A 26,650-nucleotide genomic window follows, 5' to 3' on the forward strand; every position below is an offset into this window, starting at 1 on the left:
CCGCGTCCTCCACATGCGCCGCCGGCCTGCAACCTACCCTCCTCTCAGCCGCCCGGGTCCTGATTGGGCGTGGCCGGGACTCCTCGGTGCTGATTGGCACAGCCAAATGCTCGTCATCCCTTGCTCCCGCCCTCCGCGTGGCGCGCGGGGTAGCAAGGTAGGTGGCGCAACGACTCGCGCTAGTCAAGGGCGCCCCGGAGAGTGACCGTCGGACCCCGCCGCCATTTTCTCGCCCCCACCCCGCTGAGGGCGCGGCTGGGTGCCTGTTACGGTCCTGCACGGTGCTCGGTCGTTCTGAGAGGCTGGGGCCCGTCGCCTCATTGACTAGTCGAGGGTGGGGTGGAGTCTCCGCTGGGCCCTGGGGGCGTTCCAGTCGGGAGAGGGAGATGGAGACGCCTTTGATTGAGTGTAGACCCTTTGATGAGTGGAGATCCTGCTGAGGCCAGAAGGCAGCTACCCTCAAAACCCTCCTAGGTCTCCCTGGCGGGCTCTTCCCTGAATGTCTGGGCCGCGGAAATGGCCCCGGAAAGTCGGAGTCTGGACACTCGTCTTCGGAGTACCCCGGGACGCGAGAGTGTGATCTCCTTATAGCCCGGGACACTTTCCTTAGAGCTATGGGGGCAGGTGGCCCGTTGCAGTCTGGAAATGCAAAAACCCATAGGTGAAAGGGCAGCAGAGTGAGGTTTCTTAATAGCTGGCTTTCCCCCCTTTAACCCAAAGGTGACAGCGTGGCAGGTAAACAGCTTTCCTAAAACTTAGCTTGCACCATTCCTGAAAACCTGGAGCATTAAATTACTATGCTGGACCAAACCTCACTAAAACGAAACTGCTGGATGTCCAGTAGGAAAACCTTACATTATTTTTTTTTTTAGGACAATGTTAAGTACCTTATTGACAAAAAAAAAAATTCTAAAAGGATTTCTTGGTGTGAAAGGGGTTTTATTCTTTGCAAGGCAATACATTCAGAAATTTCACTCTTACTGTAGCTATTGCAGCAATTTTAGATAAAAGATGTTTCTCCAAAGAGAGAGGGGAAAAAACTGTGCTTTACTGAAAGCTGAAATTTAGCTCTAGCCTATGCAGATTAACTTTGACTCTGGTATTGGTAGTTATATTTCCTTGAAATCTCTGTTGTATATAACAGAAAATAATTTGCTGCTTTGGTAAACCATGCATTTCTCAGTGATGGTAGGAGGGCCAGCCAGGCAGGGACTGAAAGAAGAGGTTGAACTTTCCTAGTGTCCTGCTTCCCTTGATGAAAAAGAGTACTTTGCTTGTTTTTTATTGTTTTTGCTTTGTTTATCCAAAATCAGTTTCAAGGGCCTCCCCTAGTGGCGCAGCGGTTGAGCGCTGGGCTGCGAGGCTGCCCGCAGTCTCTGCAGCCCGGTTCGTTTCGCCGCCGCGGCGGCGGCGAGGGTCCCACACACACACAAAAAAAATCAGTTTCAAGAACACATTGATCTGGCCATTTCTCTCTGGCTCTACTGTCTTTTTCCCCTCAGTACATAAACATAATCAAACCCATCTTCAACAATGCTTTGGGAGAAAAAAATCTCTTCCTCTTTCCACCCCTTCTCTGTCTGTGGATACAATTTTGTTTTTTAAAGAATAAATATGCTTGCTATCTGCATTTCTATGCCTATCAATTCTTGCTCTTTAAATTTTTTTAAAAAATTTCTGCCCCACCATTCTCACTGTCTTTTCCTTCAAACCCTAGTACTCTCTAACCTTCTCTCCCTTCCAGCCGATTGGCCACAAATTTTTTTCGCTTGTATACCCATAAAATAATGTTTAAAAACTTTATTTCCTTTGCATATTTTAAATTGATATGAATTTCTTCATCAAGAGCTTGTCTTATATGTTGGCTTCTACCTGTTCCTGTCAAACATACCAAAATCCAAAACTGAGTAGACCCAGTGATAACCCATAGTAAAATGAAAGTGGTACATCCAGAATTAGTATGAGCAGGGCCAGGAGCACAAGTAAAGCTGATGACTTAGACATTCATGTCACTTAGGTAGTTACCCCATTTGTATACCATTGCCTCTCCCTCCGTTCACACCTATGATTGCAAAGGAGGTGTGATCTCTTTATAACCAACTGGTAGAGCAGGGAAAAAAAAAACAAAGCCTGATTTGCAGATAGGACCGAATGGTACATAGGTGCAAGCTGGAAAGGAACTGCGACTGCACTAATACAGTTCTGCCCTTGGGTGATCTTGAGTGAAGGTGGTGAGGGGAATTCCCTCACCAATGGATTAAAGTCTTCTCAATGCTGCACCTAGTCATTCGCTCTGTGTGGGTAGATATGTAGCCGAGATTGAAATATATATATGACTCCTGGCACTAGCAGTTGACTTGGCTGGTTGACAAGGAGCCTGAGGAAAAAGATTAGAAGATAAGGGCAAGGAGGAGTAGCAGACCTCTCCTGGCTCGCCCACTGCTCCCCTCAGCAATGTACTTTGGTCAATCTGCCTGTTCTGTTCCCCACTCTGTCTCTGGTGAATCCTTTCATCCCCCACACCTCTGGCCTGTACCCCAGCTCTTATATGCATAAATAAATACATTTTTTTAAAAAAAGATAAGGGCAAGGAGCTCTGGGAGAGGGACATGTTGATGAAATAGGTAAATGGGCAAGATGTGTGCAGATGCCCACCAGAGAACATCTGTGAAAGAGGCATTGAACAAACAAGGAGACAGCATGACTCAGTCAGTTGATGCTGAGTACATGATATGGCACAGTAAGCATGTGACTAGAGTAGCCACGGTGACAGATGGGAGCAATACACGAACCCAAGAACATGGTCTCCCACTCAGAGGCTTGGATAGCTACTGCCACTGCTGGTACCACTTGTCCACCATTGCCTCTCCCTGAGTTCTCGCCTATGACTGCAAAGGAGGTGGGGCCCTTTGTGAATGTCCAGTCTTCCAGCAATGAATTCAGTGCTGAGCTCCCAAAATGGCACGTCCCTCAAGGAGAACAACTAGCCATTTGATGACAAGTTGACTGCATTGACATCTTGGAAATGGCAGCAATTTATTTTGATTAGAATTGATACATTATGGGTATGGTTTCCCTGTTCTGCCTGCAGGGCTTCAGGTAGCATCACTGAGTGTTTACTGAGTGTTTAACCGTTGATGTAGGATCTCATATAGTGTTGCATCAGCCTAAAGGACTAAATGAACAGCAAAAGAGGCTTGACAGTGGCACATGACCATAGGATCCACCGACCCTTTCATGTTCTATACCACCCAGAAGATGCCAGCCTCAACAAGAGAGAAGGAATGACTGTTAAGGCAGAGTTGCAGTGCCAGTGTGGAGATGCAACCAATTGTGGAAGAAGTATCATCTTCCAGGACACAATATATACTTTGTCACAACCAGTATGTTGCTACATCAAAGGATAGGTCTAGAAGCCAGAGAGTAGAAAGAAGTGACTCTACTTACCATTATCCCCAGTGATCTTGTGGCATTTCTGTCACAATAACTCTGAGCTTTGAGGGTTCTGAGGTTCTGGTTCTCAAGAGGAAATGTTTCCATCAGGGGATGTAGCAAAAATCCATTGTACTTTAATACACAACTGCCACTAGGCACTTTGAGCTACTCAAGCCAAGGGACCAGCAGGCGAGAAACAGGAGACACCTTCTTGGCAGCAGTAATTGACTCTGATCGTCAGGAAGAGCCAAGGCTTTTGTTAAGCAGTTGGGGCAAAAAGGAATATGTTTGTCAACCAAATGACCCAACTGGGTGTCTCTTTGAACACCTTTGCCCAATTTTAATGGCAAAAGACATGGAGCTTGTCTGGGGACCAGGGGCTCAGTGGAGGTGATTCCTAAGGGTGAAGAAAATCTAAAATGGATAGCAGAGAAAGATGATGAGTATTATTTGGGACCTCCTGGGTCAGCTGCAATGGTGGGGACTGTGGTTCTTCGCACTAACCATCTGCTCCCAGAAAAGCTGCTCCCAGAATCTATACAGAGAAATAGTTGTGAGTGGCTTGAGGAAGCATGGACACGGATATGCTGCACAGGTCCACCTTTGTCCACCTTTGTCATGTCTGAAGGGCTTCTGCCCCTGGCTGCTGGGAGAATTGCTAGCTAATAGCCTTCAGTTATCAGCCCTGTTGAGAAACTGCCCCCCAGGGAGTGGAGCTCCCTACCCAAGGTCACATCCCCTTCTCTGTGGAGAGGAAGTACCCAATGACTGAAGCTGGAGTATAAATGTCTGGTCCCTTCATCCAGCTCAGAACAACTCGAAAGACCATCCCAGCTGCAAATTTCTCTATGGGATCAGCTGAAGCCTTTATTGAGCCTACTTTGCACCCATCTTCTCCTTTTGACCAAGCTGCTTCCTTCCTTCCCCCACAGGTGTTGAACCTGAGTGCCTCCAATCCCACAGCATGCTAATTTCCACCTCAACATCTGCCAACTGGGGGACCTGCCCTGAAACAGACTCTGCATTGAGTTCAGTGGAGTATTTCTGTCCAGAGAATTGGTATTGGGAGCTAGGTCACGGGCCCTCTGCCAGAGAGGGCACTGCACATGCCCTTGCTTTCTGCCCTGCCCTTCCTTCTTGCCCACTGGTTTCAGGTCCCAGACTGGACATAATCTCCCCAGTTTGGGGATCTGGCAGAGACAAAGCACTATTTATTGTCTTAGGTGTAGCATGTATAGAAATCATTTCTCAGGCATTACACATGAAGATAGGCATGCCCCAGAGGGTAAAATGGACCCAATTGAAGTTAATTAGCATTAGCTTTAATGCCTTTGCCTTGGTCCCTTTCCCCAAGTACTTGGAAAGTAAGTTGTTTGATTCTGATGCAGCCTCTTGCTCCATCTTTTAGGTGAAAAGCAGCAATGATTGTCTTTCCTTCAAAAAATGAATGCTATTCAATTACTCATTAGTATGATTAATCTCTATAGCAGGCAATTTGCCCCTAATTCATAATCTAAAAAAACACACCTGTTTTTGTCATCAAGGATGGGCCTATATAGGGATGGAACTGCAAGGCCAAAGACAATTCAGGTCAAGTCTTCTCTGAACCAGATCAGAATCTCTGGTGAGAATCAGCTTTCAGCAGCCTCCACAAATCCTCTGCAGCAAGACTTCCCTGTCTCATGTAGGCAAGAATTATCCTCATTATCCCACCAGGACAGTGGGCCTGGAACCCAGGAAGTGAAATGGAGCACATGATGACTACTGCCTCTTTCCTTCCTATAGTCAGTGCTCTTCTGGCTCAGCTTAGGTTATTATTTTCAGCCTGGCCCAGTTCACAATGGGAAGGGCTGCTGCACCTGGAAATAGAGCTGCTTTGTTGCAGTGAGGCAGGTGCAGAGGAACCAACCCTAGCTTGGAGACTATCTTAGGTAAAAGATACACAAAGATGCACAAGCAAGTAAAAATCCAAGTCCTAAGGGGCTATAGGCAGGAGGCAAAGAGGATAGCAGATAAGCCCCGGGACAAGAGTGGACCGCATTCCAGAGGGAATGACAAGGATCGGCCTTTAAGTGTGTTGGCCTGAAACTTCTTCAGTTCTTCCTGCTTAGGACCTAGGTAGGCCTATTTTTTAAAAGATTTATTAATTTATGCGTACAAGAACTGAAATACAGGCCAGAGATGCTGGGGGTGAGAGGATTCACCAGAGACAGAGTGGGGAGCAGAACAGGCAGATTGACTGAAATACACTGCTGAGGGGAGCAGCAGGCGAAACAGGAGAGGTCTGCCGTGCCATGTAGGTCAGCTCCCTGACTGAGGATTGAACTCGCACTGCAGTGGCTGTTGATAGCTTCATAGTGCTGAGACTTAACTCCTTACACCACCAGAGGGGCCCCCTAGGTCAACCCGTTTTAAATGTCATCTCCATAAATCTTTGAAATCTTAACCTGTTTCCTTCCATGTGCAGGGTATTTTACTTGGGGTAATATTCCTCTCCTCTATTTACTTTGTCTCAAAGTAAAAGGTGACTGTGGTAGGTAGGGAAGGGGAAAACTCGTCATGCAAAGGCCAACTCCACCCCTCTTTCCTACCTGCAGCTATTGAATCCTACTGCTCTTGCTGAGGAGGACCCTATCCCTACAGCAGACAGGGTCAGGGGGAGGCTTTCTCTGGTCTAGTGCTGCCACAATTGGGTTAGTGAGCCTCCTATGGCACTGGTATTACCAGTTCACTTAGCTGGCACACCTCAGTCTGTCTTCCAACCTAGCCTCTCTGTCAGTAATAAAGGGGATATCTTGGGCCTCCCCAGTGGCGCAGCGGTTGAGCACTGGGTTGAGAGGCTGCCCGCAGCCTCTGCAGCGCTAGTTCGATCCCCGGCTGCTCCCCGGCCACCAGAGGGTCCCACATGGCGCACAGACCTCTCCTGCCGCCCGCTGCTCCCCTCAGCAGTGTACTTCGGTCCTTCTGCCTGCTCTGCTCCCCGCTCTGGCTCTGGTGAATTCTCTCACCCTCCCGCGCGTCTGACTGTACCCAGTGCTTGTATAAATAAATAAATAAATCTTAAAAAAAAAAAAAAGGGGGATATCTTGGCCTTTATCTATCACTTCTGTATTCTCAGGGCCCTCAAAGAGACTCTAGAAAAGCTTTCCTGACCCCTCAATCTTGCTGATGTTTGAATTCCCATGGCATTTTGGGGATATCTCTAGTATGACTTTTGATTATTCGGGTAACTACCTTATTTCCTTCCCTTGCTAGTTGAGAAAATCACAAGAAAATGCTCCAGTGGTCAGCCAGTAGACAAAGATGAAGGGACTAACTTGAAGAGACAGACATGGAAACAATGATAACACCATGTGATGAGTGTGTTAACCGGGGTTGCAGACAAGGTTCTGTCCAGAGCACCAATGAACAAAGCAAGAGAGAGCTTAGGATGTGTGCAGCTCCACCAACCCAGTGTCACATCCTTCCATTTCTGAGAAATATTTGTTTCAGCTGCTAAGCATCCATTGCCCTTCTTTTGCGAAAAAGTACTTTGATTTCCATTTAATGGAACCACTCTTCCTGCTAAGCTTCAGGCTTTCCTAGCCTGATTCTATTCCCAACATTAGGGTAAACAAGAGACACTAGGCCTGGCCAATCAGGGCATTGAATCTTCCTGGCCACAGGGACTCATTCAGCAATGAGATCTATCCCAAGTTGGTCAAATCAGATTGAATACTGGGACATTTGTAAACTTCAAGGAACAGGCTTACCTTGTTTTCTGTTGGACTTAGTGCTCTGAAGAAAGTATGAAGCTGAGCAGTCCCCTTACCACTACTAGGGAAAGGCATGGCTAGGAAGTGGAGCCAGCACCCAAAGTGGGCATTTAGATAGCACCCTTGGAGCACCTGAATTCATTGCATTGTTTGACTTTACTGGTACTAAGCCAAGAAAGTTCTTTCTTGCATTACCAATTTTAGTTGTTTTGTAACTAAAAGTATACAGGTTAATACACCCTTAGGTAAGATCAGAAAAGGTTTCAGCATCTGTTTTCTTAGTCATGAGGCTTCATGAGGGTATCTAAAGTTCTATTTGTTTAAACAAATCCTGTTGCAATGGAAAGATAATTCATACTTTTCCATTTCTGCAAAATGTTTAAATGTCTTTCTACTGGGCATAAATTTACCTGTGACTGTAGGCCCTTGCCACAGTCTATGTTACCTTGATATAGTATCCAGGATATATAAAAAACTCTTACAGCTAAACAATAAAAATGTAAATAACCCAATCTGAAAATGGGCAAAGAATTTCCATAGATGTTGGTGTTTCTCCAAAGAAGGTATATATAAAAAGGATAATGTCCTTTCGGTGAGATTGTTGAGAAATTGGAATACTCGTGTTGCTGGCGGGAATGTAAAATGTTGCAGCTACTCAAAATTAGTGGCAGTTCCTCAAACTATTAAATAGTCATCATGATGCAGCAATTCCACTTCTAGGTATATACCAAAAAAAATTGAGAACATGTATTAACACAAAACTTGTGTACAAGTGTTCATAATAGCCAAAAAGCAGGGGTCTCCCTGGTGGTCAAGGGGTTAAGCATCAGCATTATGAAGCAATCTGCAGCTACTGCAGCATGAGTTTGAACCCCGACCAGGGAGGTGACCCACATAGCACAGCAGACCTCTCCTGTCTCGCCTGCTGCTCCCCTCAGCAGTGTATTTCAGTAAACCCGCCTGTTCTGTCCCCCACTTTGTCTCTGGTGAGTCCTCCTATCCCTCGTACCTCTGGCCTACACCCCAGACCTTGTATGCATAAATAAATCTTTAAAAAAATAGCCAAAAAGCAGAAAAACCTAAATGTGTATCACATCCTGGCCACAAGTTGTGCTTGTGTTCATCATCCTCAGTGGGAATGCTCCCCACCCCATCTCCAAATACTTTCCCAAAAAGCCTGGCTCAAGCTGCCTCCGCTGGTCAGAACAGGTCTCCCTTCTCCCGAGAGCACAGCACTTTCCCCAGCGGCCCATCAGACAACTCACTCCATGCTGCCTTTTCATGCACAAGTCTACCTTAAACTAAGCATATAAAATCCCTGGGAGACAAGCCCCCTGGTGGTCCCTTCTCTCAGGTGTACGCAACACAGGGCCTTTCATAAGTGTCTAAATGAGACACATTCCTAGTTCCAGAGAAAGACTTGTATTTTTCCTCAGAATAAAAGAAGAACTAGGAAGGTTGCTCTACAGAGGGAGCCTAAGCTTTTACCATGATAGCGATGTGGGCTGTATTGGCTGACTGTATGAATAAATAAATGAATGAATAGAATGTAGGTATCCATTCGAGGCCTGGCATTGGCCCTGAAGAGTTCTGCAAGTTAAACTCCCAGAACTGTTCCCACTCACATACCTTGTCCCTTAAGCCTATGGTTTCAAAAGATAATTTCTTCTGCCAGGTCCTGAGAAGACTAGTTCCCCCCACACAATTGTTAGAGTTCAGAAGCAGCCCTCTCATCTGCAGCTAACCAAGTTGTGCAAGAGAAGAGCTCAGGATCTGAAGCCGAGAACTGGGGCAGGGGGCATCTAGTGCTCCTGACCCTGGGCTGGTGTGGAAGTTGTCAGGGCCAGGGGAGGGTCATGTAGGTGAAAATATCTTGCAGAGTAGCCACATGCACATCCCTTCTAATTTTTTTAAATTACTTTGATTGCTCTTGTTTCTCTAAGAGAAAGGGAATAAGTGAAAATCAGGGAAACTGACTAAAAAATGACAGGGAGCCTTTGGTATTTACATTCTTATTGTGGTTTCTGATTTTTTGCTGTTTTGCTTTTTAATTTTTTTTTCTAGAAAAAAAAAAACACAACCAGGGGAATTGATATGATGAACTATTAGTGACAGGATGGCAGGGGAAAAGAGAAAGAAAGGCCAGAGACATAAGAAGCTAATAAAAAGTGGATTCCGAATTGCATGGAACTGCCCACAGGGTCATGTCCAGGTCCTCATGAGATGACCGGACACTTTGGCATGCGTGTTCAGTATCCGGTCTCTTGGTCTGCCCACTCAGACATCCACCCACAGTCAGAGTTGGTCACACTCTAGAAATCTGCCGAAGGTAAACTTGAACTTCACAGAAAGACAAGACTCGATTTAATCAGCTCCTTGGCTTTGTGCTCAGGTATCACAAGGCAGTCTTTCTTGCCTTAGAGAAGAGTCTGGAAGAGTGTGAGTCATCATGGGTCACACTTTGGCATCACAGTGAACTCCAGGCAGTACTCCTTCATGTGTGGACATGGCCCTCACCACTTACACTGCATCTGTCCAGACATCCCCAGGCAGTCTGGCGGAAGAAGGATGAGGGACATGACAGTCCCTTTCTAGCCACAACTCAACAGTGGTGTCCATTCTCTAGTCTTGCTCTATTGCCTGTGGGAGGAGGTGGGGGAATTCATCTGTTTTTCAGTTCGGCACTGGACCCTGACTCCAAAGAAGCTTGGCCAACTGGATCCACACTGAAGGCCCCTAAGTTTCTCCCACTTTGTGCCCCAGATCTCAGGGGCAGAAAATTCAGCCCCAACCAGAGCTATGTGTGGAGTGATAGTTAGGCAAGAAAGAGCCAGTAGCACACTGCAAGGCCAGAGTACATTCAGGAAGGGGAGAGAGGCATGCAGCAAGCTGTTGCCCCAAGTCACAGTCTAGAGGATGCACTGAATCTGAAGGACACAACCAGATCCGTTAGTTTGACACCTCACGTGATGGGACCCCACTGGTTGTGGTTCCTATGTGGAGAGTGGTGGGCTTCCCGCCCTGCTGTGGCCCCTGTTCCTGCAAGGAGGCCAGGTTACATCTCAGTGCCACAGTCCTGAGGAGCACCACGCTGGCCAGCCAGCCAGGCCACAGTCCTCAGCCCCTCTGGGGATGGGGTTCCAGGTTCCACAGGAAGGCCCCAGGGAGCTGGGGTCACTGAGAAGAGAGCAAGGAAAGAGGGCTGCATTCTGCTAGGGGAGATTCAGGAAGGAATGACCACGGGCTGGAAGGAGCTATGGCTTAAAACAACACATAGCCAAGAGGAAGTGGATAAATATCTGAAGAAAAAAAAAAACAAGTCTTGTCCCTAGTTTAAAAAGAGAATTTGTTTCTGTGTCTTGGTTGTTTCTTCTTTTAAAACCACCCACATTTTAAAAGGTGAAGGGGCTGGGGAGATACAGTTCCCTTCACTCACCCTCTGTGGGTACTGGGAGGCCCCAGGCCTCAGGTGGTGCTCTCCTTGCCGGGGCTCCAGCCACTCAAGCAAGGGCAGGGCGGGGAGAGCAACTGCTGTGCTTTCCAATAGCAATTCCTTCTCCCCATAAAACCAGAGCGCACCTGATGGGACGCTCAGACTAAAGTGCAGAGAATTCAAAGGAGTAACTACTCCAAGAAGGAATGGGGGTGGGGAGGGTACATGTTGGGGGTGTGTGTCAGCCCAGAGCTACAGCTGTGGAACAAACGTTGACCCTCATGGGGCTAGTCTGCAGGGCACAGTCCTCTTTCCCTTGGACCCTGCTGACACTTCTCCTGTCTGGGACTGTCCACTGTCAGCAGCTCCCCGAGGAAAGTCCCGGTCTCAAAGATATGGCCCGTGAAAGAGAACACTTGTATGACCCTCCCTGGTTGGTAATGACTAGTGACCATGAAGAAGTGACAGGAGGGGAACCAGTGCATTATATAAAATTGGTGAACCCCAGGTTTTGAGAGCAGGGATACACTAACAACCCTAAAGGCAGAGTCTCTCCCAGGGAAGGTTTGGTGAAGATGGTCAGGATCCTACCCGTGCAGCCTGCTGGGGAAGGGAGCGCCTCTGGGTGTGAGAGGAGCTGCAGAGTGGGGAGGGATTGCTGAGGAAGAAAGCCTGAGGTGGCATTAGGGTGTGTAGGCTGGAGGTGGCTGGAATTGGTTGATGACCTCATATTCTGCTGGGTAGGGCTCGTTCTCCTCCATCTCAGAGAGCAGCTCCAGTGCTTGCTCCTCTTCCTCCGTGGGGTAGTGGCGCAGGAGGTTGGCTGCTGTGGCCAGGATTGAGGCTCCACCAGCTCCTGCCACCAGGTAGAAGCTAACAGCAAAGGTGACATAAACCTGGGAACCATGGTACTTCTTATGTTGCTGCTGCTGGGCCAGGATGAGTTCGGAGGCCCAGTAAGAAAAGCCGATAACAGTGGCACACTGCAGGACTGGGGGACAGAGAAATAGCACAGAAGTGGGGTTAGCAGGCACCCTGCAGTCAGGATACCTGAGCAACCAACTGCAGCCTCTCTACCCAAACCCCATTCTCAGAGACCCTGCAAGGAGGAACTCTCTAGTCATGGGAGTCTCAGGCTGGGTCTGAGACAGATGCCTGACCCCATCTGGGCCAGTCAGCTTCCCTGTCCTAAGGATTTGGAATTGGGATACTACAAGTCATTGGGTGCTTGAAAGGAACAGACAAGGTCAAACAGTTTGGAAGTTAGAGTCAGCACAACCACAAGTCCCAAGCACAGCAGCCCAGTCACGGGGAGGAACGAAGTTGCATGCAAGCAAAGAAGGCTGGTCTGCAGGGAAGCAGGAAGGGGTGGAGAGACTCTGGTGAGAGCATGGACTCCGGGGAAGACACAGAGAGACACTTTGGCCCTCCCTTGCTGCTTCCAGACCCCATGAGCTGGGTTGAACTTCTAATCCAGTTCTTAGAGAACAGTAAGATCTCTTGGGGAATTCTAACAATACCCTCCCCAGAGCAGGGCAGCGGTGATGTGTGGTCCTGGCAAACATGCAAATGACAGAAGCAAGCTGCTATCACGCCCTGGTGCTCTGTGTAAGGTTAGAGCAGAAACAAGCATATGGAATGGTGTCTGCACACGGAATACCTTCGACCCACCTGCAACACCAGACAGGATACCCCAGCCCTATGGCAGATCCTCCCCCATGATGAGCAGGTTACCTGTGAGGATGTGGGCAAAGGCATAGCGACGGGTGATCTTCAGGGCTGGGTGCTTGGGCCCAAAGACATCCAGAAGGAATGCAGAGAGACTACACAGGATGCCCAGGAAGCAGAAGGCAGCAATGACCCGCAGGAGCAGCACTGTCTGGGGATTCATGCAGAAATCTGTAGGGAGAGAAACAAATCTTCAGGGCCTAGGCAACCCTATGGCAGGATGTCCACACCTAGAGTAAGAGTTTGTCCCCTCTCTGCCACAGTCCTGGAGAGCCAGGGGCACACCTGGTCTTAGCTCCCGCTCCCAGCTGGCATGGGGAAAAGATGGGACAATTTTTCTATTAGCAGACAGGAGCCCTGGGTCACTGCTTCCATGTCCCTCTGTCTGTCTTCCCTTTCCAACAAGACAGGAAGTGTCTAAGTGCAGGACTCCACTTTGCTGTACTTGTCACACTCTTCTAATGAGTTGGAAAGACCCTGAGTTGTTAGTCTCACATGTTAACACATTCTGCTATAGCATGCTTTGGGGGGCAGGAAAAATCCATGGAATTCTGAGCTGAGACAGCCACAGAAGCTAAGCTCAGAGGTCAACCAATGTCAATTCTCTATCCAGCCACACATTCATCCCTATTTGACCCAAAGAAAAAACTGAAGTGGTTTAAAGAAACAAGAGTGTACTACATAAATTAGGAAAGATGGTAGATTGAATGGTCACACATATTTTTTCTTCCCTTCCTGAGCTGTAGAAAAACAAAAGAAAAAAATTGTTAAAAAAGGCATAAACTCAGGGCCTCCCTGGTGGCACAGGGGTTAAGTCTCAGCACTATGAAGCTATCCGCAGCCACTGCAGCACACATGGCGTAGCAGACCTCTCCTGTCTCGCCCACTGCTCCCCTCAGCAGTATATTTCAATAGATTCACCTGTTCTGCTCCCTAAACTGTCTCTGGTGTATCCTCTCACCCCTTCCCCGCACTTCTGCACTCCAGTTCCTGTATGCATAAATAAATAAAATAAACCTTAAAAAAAAAAAAAGGCATAAACCCATACAAAGAGGAGAAAAGCAAAACAAATTCTGGGAAGTGGAATGTAAAGCGATTTACAATTGATGTAATAGACTAGATTAAGCTGAAGTGTAAGCCAGAAGTAGGAAAAGCTAAAACATACTGGATTGATACTACAAAAGCTGCAAGCTTTTGTGACAGCACAAATACCTTCTAAAATGAGGGCAAAGCCATTGAGGGGAGCATGCTCTACCAAAATGAGGGAGTAAACCAAGAAAAAGGAAGATGCTGAAACAGGAGATACAGCATTCGAGGAGTCCCCAGGGTCATTCGAGGATGACATTCCAGGAGATCAAAGAATGACAATGTGCATTAGACACATAGAACAGCCTCTACCTTTTCCTTCTAGACCACATTTCCCCCCCAACTAGACCATAGTCAGTCCCCTTTGACATTATGTAATCTGTCATAGCACCCAGATACACACAGACAGTATAAGGGCTGATCCAAAAAGATGCCATTTTAAGCTTTAATAAAAAATAGGAAATGGGTCTTAATTTCTACTCCCTCCTCTACCCCAATCATCGGCAAGCTCTCTTTTTATTTAGGCCATTGGTCCTGAAGTGATTTAGGAACACTTGGAAAGGGCAGACAAGACTCAGACTATAGGCTCCTTTCCTGAGTCTGGGTCACAGGCTGAGAGTCGAGGGATGATGGACATCACTCTCTAGAGCACATCAAAATTCCTGGGTGTGAGCTGAAAGCATGTTCCCGGCCCCAGAGATTCTGGACGCTAGGTCTGGGGCAGGGTCCAGGAATATGGGTTTTAACAAGCAGTTCAGGTAATTCCCATACAGGGGCACTGACTCTGGTCAGACAGGAAGTTGGACTGATGAATGAAAGTCCAAGACCGGGACCCAACAAAGCAGATTCATAGCCATGTATTTGGCATCGTGGGGTCTTGGGCAGAGGGCCAAGCCTCCCACATATGAGAACCAGAACAGAAATCAAAAGGCTCTGGGCCTTTGTGACAGCATGCATTCCCTGCCTCAGGCCTACATGAGACCCATATGCCTCCATCTGGTGTCAGGTCATCCACTAAGCTGCCCTCAGAGCTATCTGTCACTCTCTTGTCAGTTGACCGCCTGTTTTTGGCCAATCACCCAGCCTGGGTGATCTCCTACCGCCAAGAGGCTTGCCTGTGCATTAGCTCAGCCAGCAACCAGGACCAACCTTCATTAATCCAGCCCTGCATAGCCTAAGACAGCCATATGGGCTTGGAAGAGTCTAGAAACCCAGAGGGCCTCATCAAAAGAAAAGCTCTTGGAAACAGGGGCTGCCTTTATTCTGAAGATTATTAAAAGCTCACTGAGGGGGCGTCCCTGGTGGCCTAGAGGTTAAGTTTCAGGGCAATCACTGCTAGGGCCTGAGTTCAATCCCTGGCCAGGGAGCTAACATATGGCGCAGCAGACCTCTCCTGTCTCACCTGCTGCTTCCCCTTAGCAGTGTAAATCTGCCTGTTCTGCTCCCCACTCTGTGTCTGGTGAGTTGTCTCACTAACCCCCCCCCCCCCCCGCAACTCTGGCCTATACTCCAGTTCTACAAAAAACAAACAAACAAACAAGTGCACTGAGATAGTTTTCCTTGGGGTCCACATGGCAAATGGCAGTGACAAGGCAAGACGAAAGTGTTCTTCTAGTGTTTCCAAGAATAACCCATGAGCAGCAGGGTGTAAGGGCTGACATCACACACCGCTCTGCAGCAGGCTGTGGTCAGAGGCCACCAGCATCACTTAATGTGGTCTGGCACTCTGAAGGGTGCTTTAATTGTGGTTCTTAAAAATAGGCTAAGTTTTATTTAACAAGTTTTAACTGAAAAAGCAATACACCGGAATTTCAAAGACACTTTCTCCCACTGCACAGCAAGTATAGGATGTTCACTTATTCTCATCCCTAAAAATGCACTTTTATCACATACACTCCTGTGTCCTCTGTTTCATAATATACTTGTTTTAGTAAGGAAGACCTAGACATGATAAAAAGCTTCAGAGAGGACTCCCCTCCCCTTCCAGATGTCCAACTGCCCAAGAGGCAAACATTATTGGCAGTTTCTTGCATGCCCTCCAGGAAAAGCCTGTGAGCACAGATGGGTCAAATGTTATCCTGGCTTAGCTTCCCTTCACTCTGGGGGATTCACCACACAGCTCAGATGAGGACTCTGAGGCTCCAGAAGGTTAAGTGACTTCCTCCTGGTCACAAAGAGCAGAGCTAGACTCCAAAGCCCCGTCAGGGTTCCTTACATTGTGACGCCAGGAATCACCAAGCAGCAGAGTTAGCCATTTTATTTTTCCCAGACAGAGATAATCAATCAAATTCTAAAGAGCTGAATTTGAATGAAAGGTCAAAAGTTAATATGAATGCTGTCAGAACCATCCTCAGAACCAGAAGCAGTTGCATTCACTAAGGGAAAGCTGGAAGCAGGAAATCTCTTCTAAGCAAAAAAGGCTTGGGTCATTAAGCAATGAATAAAGTGCTCAGAGTGGGAATTATTGGCCAAAACCTGCTTGATGTGGCCTAAGCTTCAGCAGCCATCGCTGTGGCTCCTGCAAGCTGTAGGGGAGGTCTTAGCCTCAAATCCTAGACCCACCACAGACTATGCGATACCACCAGCACATGACTTGACTGCCCTTGGCCTCTGCACTCATTTATCAAATGAAAGCGAAGCCACAACACCTGCCACATGGAAGCAGTCCCGCTAATCTGGGCTGATTCAGCTGGGCACAGCAGCGCTGCCCCTGGGGTGCCTTTCCTTCTATGGAATCTTCCTCGTCTACATACAGCAGTGAGAAGCAGAGAAAGACCCCACCGAACCCAGACGAAGGTTCTGCCCCACCAGTATGATGCGGTATAGAGGGGGGCTTTCACCAAATGGGTTTTGACCCAAAATTCAAACAGGTTTTGTTTCAATGTGACTGCCTTTCTCTACCTTAAATCTGTGCATAAACGCTCAGGTTTAGTGAGGAGCCAAATGTAATGTTCCCTGGAGTGATGCTAATAGACACCCCAGGAGCCTGCCACACATCCCAGGTGGTCTTTCATCAGCGGTTATGGGAGCAGAGAGAGGACAGCAGTTATCCAGCACCAACACTGCTGGGGTCAGGATCTCAGTGTCTCTTTCTCTTCTCTCCAACCAGTCATCGGCATGGCAGGGAGGGCAAAAATATCTGCTCCCATGAGGGGACTGCTAAAAAGAACAAGACCTGCAAATGTGTGGATGTATTATTTGTGGAAAGAAATGACTGGCATATGGGGCAGGGTCCTGATTTGAAATTCAAACCTGTGATGCAGAAACTCTGGTAAGGCAGAGAACACATCCTATTCTCCAGTTGTGCTGTGGCCTGTTTATTTTGGTAACTATTGCTCGACTGTCCGTCCAGTCACTAGGGAAGAAGGCAGCTGCTGCGTAACAGGATCCCAAGGAACTGACTTTGCCCAAGGTCACTGGTGAGTCATTGAGCTAGATTTGTTTTGAAGGCCCTGGCTCTTCCTGTCTACCTGCCCATTGCTCACACCCCCTTACTGACCCAAACAGGCTGTAAGGCAGGAAGGTTAAAGTGGCTTCTGGCCAGTCTTCTACTCCACCTTCCCTGCTTTCTCCCCTCACTAGAGTTCCTGTGAGTTAGAGGTACTTCCCCATGGCTCAAATCCTTCTCAGCACTCATCAGCCCACCTGCAATGCCTTGCCCCACTGACTTTTTGGCACCCAGACAGGCTTCTGGCACCGGACTCCAACAAGGCCCTCTAGTGCCTGGTCAAGTCACTACCACAGATACTAGTAATCCCAGCCAAGTTGAGGCCCTGGAAGTGCCAGCTGCCTCAGTCACCACCCCTCAGACACACCCACCCTCCTTGGAAGGCCCTTGATCTCCCCGTGGCTTGCTGTCAACCATGATTCACCTGACTTCCTCATTCTCCAAAGTTGCTTTCCTAAGGCTGTTGTGCTGCCCTTTGCAGGCAACACTTGAATGGCAGGGAGAGGTTGGGGCTCCCCTGGCTCAGACTGAAGAGCTGTATGAGAAGCAGGCACCCCCAGGGAGTAGAAGAATCCAGGAATCTTTTAAGCTGGACTGCATTTGCTAAAGCCTTTAGGGGATCTGCAGTGACAGTGGGAGGGTGAGTGCTTCTGCCTCAGAATGACCAACTTGAGCCTTAACACTGATGTGATGAGGGATGAAATACACTGTTAGCTGGGCCTGTGATAAAAACCCAGCTGGAATGGGGAAATAACCCTTGGAAAGCTCTGGCGGAAAAAAAAAGAAATAAAGTACACTAAAGCGTGGTGGTAAGAATGGAGTCTGGGGCCTCCCCAGTGGCGCAGCGGTTGAGTGCTGGGTTGCGAAGCTACCCGCAGCCTCTGCAGCAACGGTTCGATCCCCGGCTGCTCCCCGGCCACCGGAGGAGGGTCCCACATGGCACGCAGACCTCTCCTGCCGCCCGCTGCTCCCCTCAGCAGTGTACTTCGGTCCTTCTGCCTGCTCTGCTCCCCGCTCTGGCTCTGGTGAATTCTCTCACCCTCCCTCACTTCTGACTGTACCCAGTGCTTGTATAAATAAATAAATTAATCTTTAAAAAAAAACAAAAAACAAGAATGGAGTCTGTGCCACACCAATCAGCTGTGTGCCCCTTAGCAAATTACCTGATCTCCCTGACCCTGAGACCTTTGTGAAGTGGGGGTGATGACAGTACCTACCAAATAAAGATGTTGTTTAGAGGAAACTAAAACCAGCATGCAGTGTGCTTTGCACAATGCCCACACTCAGGTAGGGGGCTGAGAAACAAGAAGGCAATGCTGCAGTCTGCCAACCCTGCCTACTCCCCATCACCTACAGAGACCTGGTAGTGTGTGTTCTCCTTCTGGAGACATCTGTAGACGCTAGGTCTGTGCCTTGTACTTTGCTCCCTCCTGAGATGGGGAATATCCCAGGCTTCCATGCTAGGACATATGTTAGGACCTGCAGATCAGCACAGTTGTAGAGGATACTATATGCCCGATGGTCCACTGGGTACCAAAACCCAACAGGTACAGAGAAAAGAAAGAAAAGACACAATCAGAGGCTCCCTAATCCCTCCCCACCTTGGGGCCTCCCTGGTGGCACAGGCGTTGAGCGCAGCATTGTGAAGCTGTCCACAGCCTCAGCAGTGCCGGTTCGGTCCCCGCCAGCCACATGGCGAGCAGACCTCTCCTGTCTCACCCGCTGCTCCCCTCAGCAGTGTATTTCGTCAGTCTGCCTGTTCTGTTCCACACTGTCTCTGGTGAATCCTCTCACCCTCCCGCACATCTGGCCTATACCCCAATTCTTGTATAAATAAAATAAATCTTTAAAAAAAAATCCCTCCCCACCTTTTGTGATAGCTCATAGGGTACCAATGTCAATTCTCCTATTACTGAACACCCAAGTGTTCCTTACTTGCAATGGCTAAGGAGTTGACAAGCAGATAGAAACTTATGATGGATTGAGACCTACCCCTAAACACATGAGAAATGTAATGTAAAGATCAAGACAAAATGCTTTACAAAAGACAAAATCTGGCTTGATTAATTTCTTAAAAAGAGTAAACAAGAAAGGAAAGCCTGCATCAAGAATATATTTTGGGGCCTCCCGGGTGGCGCAGCGGGTTGAGTGCAGCACTGTGAAGCTGTCTGCAACCCCTGCAGTGCCGGTTCGATTCCTGGCCGGCCAGGGAGATTCCCACATGGCAAGGCAGATCTTTCCTGTCTCTTACCCTCCCGCACCTCTGGCTTGTACCCCAGTGCTGCTTTTATAAATAAACCTTTTAAAAAAAAATGAAATAACCATTTCATTAAAAATATATATATATATTATTTTTATTTTTATATGCTTTGGACAAAAAGGCACATAAAAGTGGAATAATCATGTGATCATCCCTTAAAACAGTGAAATAAAATAAAGGAAGCAAGCCTGTCATCTTAAATACTGGAGCCAACAGATGTGAAATAGTCTCAGTTATGCCATCCCCAGATGTATGACCCTGGAGAAACTACTTCATGTCTCTGAGCCAGAAATTAGTTCCATTGCCACTCAGTAACACAGCTGGAATTTGGGTCCTGGAAGCATTGAAATAAAAACACGGGTTCAGAGGGCTTCTCCCTCTATCACCTGAATTTTATGAGCTCTCCCAGGGATCATCTAAAAGAGGAGGAGCATCATGAGCTCTCTCCCAGTCTGTAGGTGACACCAAGTTCTTGAAACACTGAAACATCAGGGGATCAACTGCAAAGGCCTCCGATGTAGTGGGAGAAAGGTGGCAGCTGTCCTTCAAAGAAGGCAATGCAGGGGAATGAGCCAAGGGAAAAACCATCCAGATTAAACTCAAACCTGATTACCTTTGTGCCATCAGGTACAAGCTAAAGAAAAAGCTGCATGTCATAAGGCCTACATCATGTCTGAATAAGCTAACCCAGCGAAGACCATCATCACAGTGAAATCTGGAAACCAACCGAAGCCCCCAACCTGTCCTCCACAGAATCATCCTAAAGCTTCAAAAACCGAAGAGATGCAAAAACAGTAAGAAGACTTTCAGGAAAAGACAACATTAGGCCACAAGGACAGGGCTTTTTAGTCTAGACCTGCAGAAGTGGTGGTAGGATCCAAGGCACAAAGAACTTAACCTTTTCACCAAATGCCAAACCTGAATCCTTAGAGAGGCAGAAAATACCTCATAGGGCATCAATATATGGGGCAGTAAACATCACAGCCAGGGAGTTGAATGGGAGAATGGTTCAAAAGATCTTAGAAATAATAGACTGTGCTGATACTAAGAGCTGTTTGGGGTCCTGTGACCATTTTCTGGTAAAAGCCAGGCAATGCAGGTCTGCACACCACAGCCTTTACCCTCATTACTGGAGACAGGACTCCCTGGGACAGGCCCCTCTCTCCATTCCTCTGCTTATCTGTTTGGGAGGATGTTGACAGACAAAGCAACCATATCTCATTTATCTTGACCATATCTTATCTCAGGGTAGACTTATAATGGCTACAAAAGTCAGTTTTCAACTGTTTTGCTGGCAATGGAACTGATTTCTGTTTACCTAAAATGCCACAGACTCTTTTTTTTCAATAATTTCTCAATGATCATAAAACACAAAAATATCTTTTTAAATCTAGACATATTAAAAGTTCCTTTTTCTCCATCAATCAAGATGCCCAAAGAAACCTTCCTGTTTCCCACTGGCACCTTAGAAGTGGACGACTAATTGTGATGCCTAGCACCCTTATCTTTTCTCAATACACAGTGCCCTTCCTCCCGCTGAATCCTAAAATAGCAGCAGTCCAGATTAGCATTGGCTTGAGGAGTAGGTGCTCGGCTGAATAACATCAGAATTAATGAGGGGCCGGAGAGCAAACAGAGCCACCTGGTGGGTAGGCAGGAATGGGGCTTCAATCGCCTGCCCTCGACCATCTCAGTTCCGGCCCCCATCACATTCAGCGCCCGGCCGGGTCGCTCAAAAAGAACAGGCATGGCGCGCGGCGCTCTCACCTTTCAGCAGGTCCGGGTGCACGTAGCCTAGCACGTCGGAGACCCCCAGCTCCTGGCGGGAACAGGTGCCACCGTGGATGTGCAGCCAGGCAGGCTCTGCCAGCGCAGTGCAAAGCGCCGTGATGGACAGGGCGCCCGGCAGGGCCGAGGCCAGACTACGCTCCGGCTGCTTGGGCAGAGCGCTGCCTCCCGGGCTCCTCCGCCGGCGCCCTCCGGGCAGCCCTGCGCCTCCGGGGGCGTACATGCCCGGGGCCGCCCGCCGTCGCTCCGCGGTCGCTGCTGGTTGCCGCCGACCTCCGAGGGGCGCGCAGACCCTGCCTGTGCCGGGAAGAGAGCAAGTCGCTGGGGTCTCCGCAGGTGAAGCCGACTCCGGGGCCGGCACCCGAGGACAGGGGGCGGGACCTGCGGCGGAGGGGAAACGGGAGGGCTGCGGGAATTTGGGGGGCGGGGACCGGGTTCCTAGAACAGGGCTGCGGAGGTGCAGAATGAAGAACCGGAAAGGACTGGGGGACGGTTGGGGTCTCGAGGGGCCGAGTTGTAGGCTGGGGGGCACGGAGACATCCGCTGCCGGTGAGCGAGAGACCCGGGGCTGCGGCCAGAGGGTGCTGAGGGGCGGAGAGCCCGGCTGGGCCGCGGGCATCAGGGACTGGGGATCTAGGAACCGCGCTCTGGGGGTGCGACCTGAGCGCAGAAAGGAACCTCCCTAGGCTGCCCCTTTTCCTCACCAGTCAGCAAGCCCCAGGGCCGGGATGGTGCCGCTCCGTCCAGTCACGGGCTCCTCAGCAGCCCCGGGCCGAGAGATCTCAGGCCCCAACCCCGCAACGCCCGGACCGACCCGGGCCCGATGCACTTCCGGCTTCCTCCTCCTCTGCCACCGCCTCCTCCGGCTCCCCTCCCCGTCCCCCGCGCGCGTCACAGCCCGGGCGCGCCGCCGGCTCCCTGCGCAGGGCCTCACGGGACTGGTAGTCCCTGGCGTTCCCGCGATGCTTTCCTCTATGGGAGGGGCGGGGGTGTGCGAAGGCTACTACAACTCCCAGAGGGCAATGCGGCCGCGCAGCGGGCACTTCAGTTCCCAAGACGACCTGGGCCCTCGGGCGGAAGCGGCCTGACCTGGCGGCCAGTGGAGGGTGGCGGCGAGGTTGCGGGGACTTCTGCAGTGCGAACTGCAGTCGGCGCGACAGAATTTGCCCACTTCCTCTTCCTCCTGCGCCGGGCTGCCATGAAGGACTCGCTGGTGCTGCTGGGCCGCGTCCCGGCACACCCCGACTCCCGCTGCTGGTTCCTGGCCTGGAATCCTACTGGGACGCTGCTGGCCTCGTGCGGTGGCGACCGTAGAGTTCGCATCTGGGGCCTGGACGGTAAGGCCCAGCCTAACAGTGCGACCCCTGCTCCGAGCGTTCAGCGTGCAGATAGTGTGGGTTCGCAGCACAAGGGGCATGTCGACCTGGATCGAGGTTACAGGTCCAGGGAGAGGAGATAGAGGCCACTTGCATTTGGAAGAAAAATCAGAATGACTTGACTTGGACGTTGGTCGCTCTGAGAAGGACTTTGGGCAAAGGCGTGGGCGACTTCCAGAAGCACAAACGTCAGTGGACAAACTGGTACTGTTGAGGGAATTGTGATAGTTGCTGAGGCAGGAAAATGAGAGAGTAGCCTGGGAGAGTAGCCTGCAGAGTAATGCAACAGATCGGTGAAGTTTAAATTTTATCTGGAGGGCATTTGGGAGCCACGGATGGATTTACAACTCATCAGGAGGCTGCCTCAGAAGTAGAGTCAGCTACATCTTCCTAAAAGCTTGTTGTTAAATATATGGGTTGAACTTTGCTTCCCAGCTTGCTTCCAGTACTTGCTTCCAGTCCCATTATCAAATGACACTGATACTGCTTCAGCACCTTCTTGTGCATCCAACTCCAGAGCTTGACCTTTCCTCTGTTCTAGGTGACAGCTGGATCTGCAAATCTGTCCTTTCTGAAGGCCATCAACGCACTGTGCGGAAGGTGGCCTGGTCTCCCTGTGGGAATTACCTGGCGTCTGCGAGCTTTGATGCGACCACTTGCATTTGGAAGAAAAATCAGGATGACTTTGAGGTAGCCAGGTTGGGGAGGAAGAGGATTGTTGCCTGGTTGCATTGCAGGGCTGGTTCAGGAACTTGAGCCAGTTTAACTATACTCATGAAAAGGACCGCAAGGGTCTTGGCTACTGTTCTTTTCCCTTTTCAGTGTGTAACCACTCTGGAAGGCCATGAAAATGAAGTCAAGTCTGTGGCCTGGGCCCCATCCGGGAACCTCCTTGCCACCTGCAGTCGAGATAAGAGTGTATGGGTCTGGGAAGGTGAGTCCAGGTCCCTCTGGTTGCAGTTAGGAACAATTAGACAGACATCCCCATCTGTGTCCCTGACAGGGTCAACTCATGGGGCGTTTTTGGTTTTCCTTCCACAGTTGATGAAGAAGATGAGTATGAATGTGTCAGTGTCCTCAACTCCCATACACAGGATGTAAAGCATGTGGTTTGGCATCCAAACCAGGAGGTAAGAATGCAGTGTCTTGGTGAGAAGGGTTGTTATGCCCACCTTTCTTCTACTTCTCAGCATCAATCTGACTTAGCGAGATCTCTGTGACCAAGAGATGTTAATCATTTTACAAAAAACAGATTACTGGGACTGCTCTGTTCTAGCAGGGAGACATATTGGAACCATAGGTACTTCCTGTACCATACAGACAAGTATGTTTTCCCTGCCCCCAACCCCACTCCAGCTGTTAGCCTCTGCAAGCTATGATGACTCAGTGAAGCTCTACCGAGAGGAAGAAGATGACTGGGTATGCTGCGCCACTCTTGAGGGCCATGAATCCACTGTGTGGAGCTTGGCCTTTGACCCCAGCGGCCAGCGCCTGGCATCTTGCAGTGATGACCGTACTGTGCGCATCTGGCGCCAGTACCTACCAGGCAACGAACAAGGTAAGGTGCCAATGGGAGAACTAAATAAGACTCATCTCCTAGAGACTAAGACACATAGGTGAATGGCAGCAAATCAGGATAGAAAGTGAGATGTGCCATGAAAGGCCTCCAGATAAAGTCTGGAAGAATCAGGGAAAGCTTTGTGGAAGAGTAGCCATTTCATCCAAACTTGAAAGGCTGCATAGGATTTACATGAAAAGAGAATGGTGGATAAAATAGAATAGTATGAGCAAAAGCATTGAAGGTGGGAAAGCTAGATTTCCTCCAGAAAGAGTGATTCATTTAGATGGCGCATAGGGTACAAAGGGTTTTGGGAGAAATAGGCTAGCAGGTGGGTGGCCTTAAAAGGCAGGCAGGGTTTTTTTTAAAGAGTAGGACATTTCCTATTCCTAGTCTCAGAATTCTGTAAAAATAACCAGTCTGGCCATAATGTTTAAGATAGATCAGTAAGAATGGGGACAGAGGAATGAAGATAAGGACTCATGATTGAAGGGGGAGGTAAGGGAGGGCAAGTTAGGATTTCCTCTGCAGTGGGGATTTACCCCCCTGAGGTGCCCAGGACACACACCTCAGGCTTAAGAGAAGTCTGTCTGCAGGGGTGGCGTGCAGCGGCTCTGACCCCAGCTGGAAATGTATCTGCACATTGTCAGGCTTCCACTCCCGGACCATTTACGACGTCGCTTGGTAAGACTTCCATCTCCTCCATCTGGAGAGAATTTAGAGAAGTTGAGACCCTGTGCTGCTCTCTACCACGTTTGGGGAGAGCATGGGAAACCATCCTGTTCAGATCAGGCCAAACTGACTACCATGCTGGCTTATTGCTGACTGGCCTGGGGGTCCACAGGAGCAGGGAACAAATTTAGACCCAGGCCTGCACCTATGTTAAGATCACAGGCTGTGAGGGCAGCTACAGCCTCTAGGAGTCACAGCATTGTACCATCCAACAATATTGTTACTGAGATTGTGGGTTCATGACTTTTTTTCCCCACAGTTGGCCGCCCCCTTTATCCAGCATCTCTGGTGCTCTCTGACCCCACTGCCTTTGTGCCCCACCACCTGCCACCCCCGGCCCTCTGGCCCACCTGGTTAAACTTGTTCATCAGCTACTGGCAGCACCAACAGGGCACTGGCTTGTCAGCCTGGCCAGGGGGTAGCAAGTAGTGCTGCTGGGACCTGTGACACTGGCTGAGCTCTCCCCAACCAGCCCCACAGCTGCACCCCACTTTTTGTTTTTTTATGATTTGTCTCACTGACTCTACCCTTAGGAAGTCTAGAAAAGTAACACCATTCATATAGGAGAATTCATCAGAGGGCAGTCCTGACCCTGAGAATCTATCCCTAGCAAATAATCCTAAAAACTGAAAATCTTGATGTACATCAATGCTTTATTAATATTAACAAGCATTTGAGAATGACATTTGAAAATAGACTTAAGCATGGTAAAATCCAATGATCTATTATATTACTGTTAAAAAATGATTAAGACTACTCCCTGACAAGAGAAACTGCTTATGCTAAGAGAGGAAAGTACAGTTCAGAATTGCATGTAGTGTTTTTAAGCTGATTATATCAAAGGAAAGCTAGACAGCTGCACTTGAAGACTTAGGGGGGTGATGTTTGTGGTTAGGTGTTAGTTGGGGAAGTTCTTCCATAAGAAACTTGTGCCGAGACCTAAGTTTGGGAAGAGAACAGGCCAGAGACATAGAACTAATTGCTTTTACCTGATTTGCAGGGCTGGGGAGGGAGGAGCCACCTGCTTATATGCTGACACTTATGTTCCTTCCAGGTGTCAGCTGACAGGGGCTCTGGCTACAGCTTGTGGGGACGATGCCATCCGGGTGTTTGAGGAGGATTCCGGCTCAGATCCACAGCAGCCTACTTTCTCCCTGACAGCCCACTTGCCTCAGGCCCATTCCCAGGATGTCAACTGTGTGGCTTGGAACCCCAAGCAGCGAGGGCTCCTGGCCTCCTGCAGTGATGATGGGGAGGTGGCCTTCTGGAAATATCAGCGGCCTGAAGGCCTCTGAACCACAATGACTTTGGACAGAATCATGGTTCCCTAGAAAATGTCATTAAGACTTTCAGCCCCGAGAAGACCTGGAAGGCACATCCTTGACCTTCATCTAACCGGGCTGTCTTCCACTCGGGCTTGGTAGACGTGCAGAGCCGCAGACCCAGTTCCCCCACTTTGACATGGAGCCCTGTGGTGAAGAACTGCAGACCATCAGCACGTTGTCGTTATGCCAGATTTTGCTTGCTTTAACTTGTGTTACATTTTGAGGGTTGTATGTACTATTTATAATCACCTTATTGGGGCCTCCCTGGTGGCCTAGGGGTTAAGTCTCAGTCCTTCCACCACGACGGCCCAACACCATGGCCTGAGTTTGATCCCTAGCCAGGGAACTAACATACATGGCGCAGCAGACCTCTCCTGTTTCACCCGCTGCTCCCCTCAGCAGTGTATTTCAGTAGATCCACCTGTTCTGTTCCCCACTCAGTCCCTGGTGAATCTTCTCACCCTTTACCTCTGGCCTACACCCCAGTTCTTCTATGCAAAAATAAATAAAATCTTTAAATATTTATATCACTTTATCTATATGTAGGAGGGGTGTATCTAAGACCTTTCTGAAATCTTAAAGCTTTATAGAAGTATTCCATCTGAGTCCCAAGTCCTATTTTATAAGGATGTTCACAATTTAAAAGAATTCCATCGTGAGTCCTTTTCTGAAATAGGTCCCGCCTATTTCCTGATTGCTGGGCAAATCTTTGCATTTAAGACATTC

The 26,650-nt window shown here is 49.0% G+C and overlaps 2 protein-coding genes across 3 annotated transcripts; one reads left to right on the plus strand and one right to left on the minus strand.

Moving 5' to 3' along the window:
- Positions 1 to 6,508: 6,508 nt before the first annotated feature.
- Positions 6,509 to 21,761, minus strand: TMEM127 (transmembrane protein 127). Of its 2 annotated transcripts, XM_037527863.2 has the most exons (4): positions 21,638 to 21,761; positions 20,913 to 21,230; positions 12,358 to 12,522; positions 6,509 to 11,614 (listed from the first exon to the last, which is right to left on the minus strand). In XM_037527863.2, exons 2-4 carry the CDS (start codon positions 21,154 to 21,156, stop codon positions 11,307 to 11,309), a joined length of 717 nt encoding a protein of 238 aa, XP_037383760.1. In that variant the 5' UTR covers positions 21,157 to 21,230; positions 21,638 to 21,761; the 3' UTR covers positions 6,509 to 11,306. The 2 variants fall into 2 exon arrangements, with proteins under 2 accessions (XP_037383760.1, XP_054557851.1); XM_054701876.1 differs by lacking the exon at positions 21,638 to 21,761 and having other exon boundaries at positions 20,913 to 21,243.
- A 216-nt stretch (positions 21,762 to 21,977) lies between these two features.
- Positions 21,978 to 26,092, plus strand: CIAO1 (cytosolic iron-sulfur assembly component 1). The gene is made up of 7 exons (XM_037527864.2): positions 21,978 to 22,270; positions 22,851 to 22,999; positions 23,132 to 23,243; positions 23,351 to 23,439; positions 23,666 to 23,867; positions 24,464 to 24,551; positions 25,654 to 26,092. The coding sequence occupies exons 1-7, from the start codon at positions 22,132 to 22,134 to the stop codon at positions 25,892 to 25,894; spliced, it is 1,020 nt and encodes a 339-aa protein (XP_037383761.1). The 5' UTR covers positions 21,978 to 22,131; the 3' UTR covers positions 25,895 to 26,092.
- The last annotated feature ends 558 nt before the right edge of the window (positions 26,093 to 26,650 follow it).

The sequence above is a fragment of the Talpa occidentalis genome, unplaced genomic scaffold, assembly GCF_014898055.3.
Source record: "Talpa occidentalis isolate TD23 unplaced genomic scaffold, MPIMG_talOcc4v2.1 talOcc4.5, whole genome shotgun sequence".
Lineage (NCBI taxonomy): Eukaryota > Metazoa > Chordata > Mammalia > Eulipotyphla > Talpidae > Talpa > Talpa occidentalis.

Excerpts from the sequence above, each read along its gene's own strand:
- TMEM127 (XM_037527863.2), bottom strand. The coding sequence starts at position 21,156 with ATGTACGCCCCCGGAGGCGCAGGGCTGCCCGGAGGGCGCCGGCGGAGG. Across the intron at positions 12,523-20,912 it reads GCACCCGGACCTGCTGAAAG|ATTTCTGCATGAATCCCCAG; the intron begins GTGAGAGCGCCG and ends CTCTCCCTACAG. Across the intron at positions 11,615-12,357 it reads CTTTGCCCACATCCTCACAG|TCCTGCAGTGTGCCACTGTT; the intron begins GTAACCTGCTCA and ends TCTGTCCCCCAG.
- CIAO1 (XM_037527864.2), top strand. The coding sequence starts at position 22,132 with ATGAAGGACTCGCTGGTGCTGCTGGGCCGCGTCCCGGCACACCCCGAC. Across the intron at positions 23,440-23,665 it reads TTTGGCATCCAAACCAGGAG|CTGTTAGCCTCTGCAAGCTA; the intron begins GTAAGAATGCAG and ends ACCCCACTCCAG. Across the intron at positions 23,868-24,463 it reads CCTACCAGGCAACGAACAAG|GGGTGGCGTGCAGCGGCTCT; the intron begins GTAAGGTGCCAA and ends GTCTGTCTGCAG.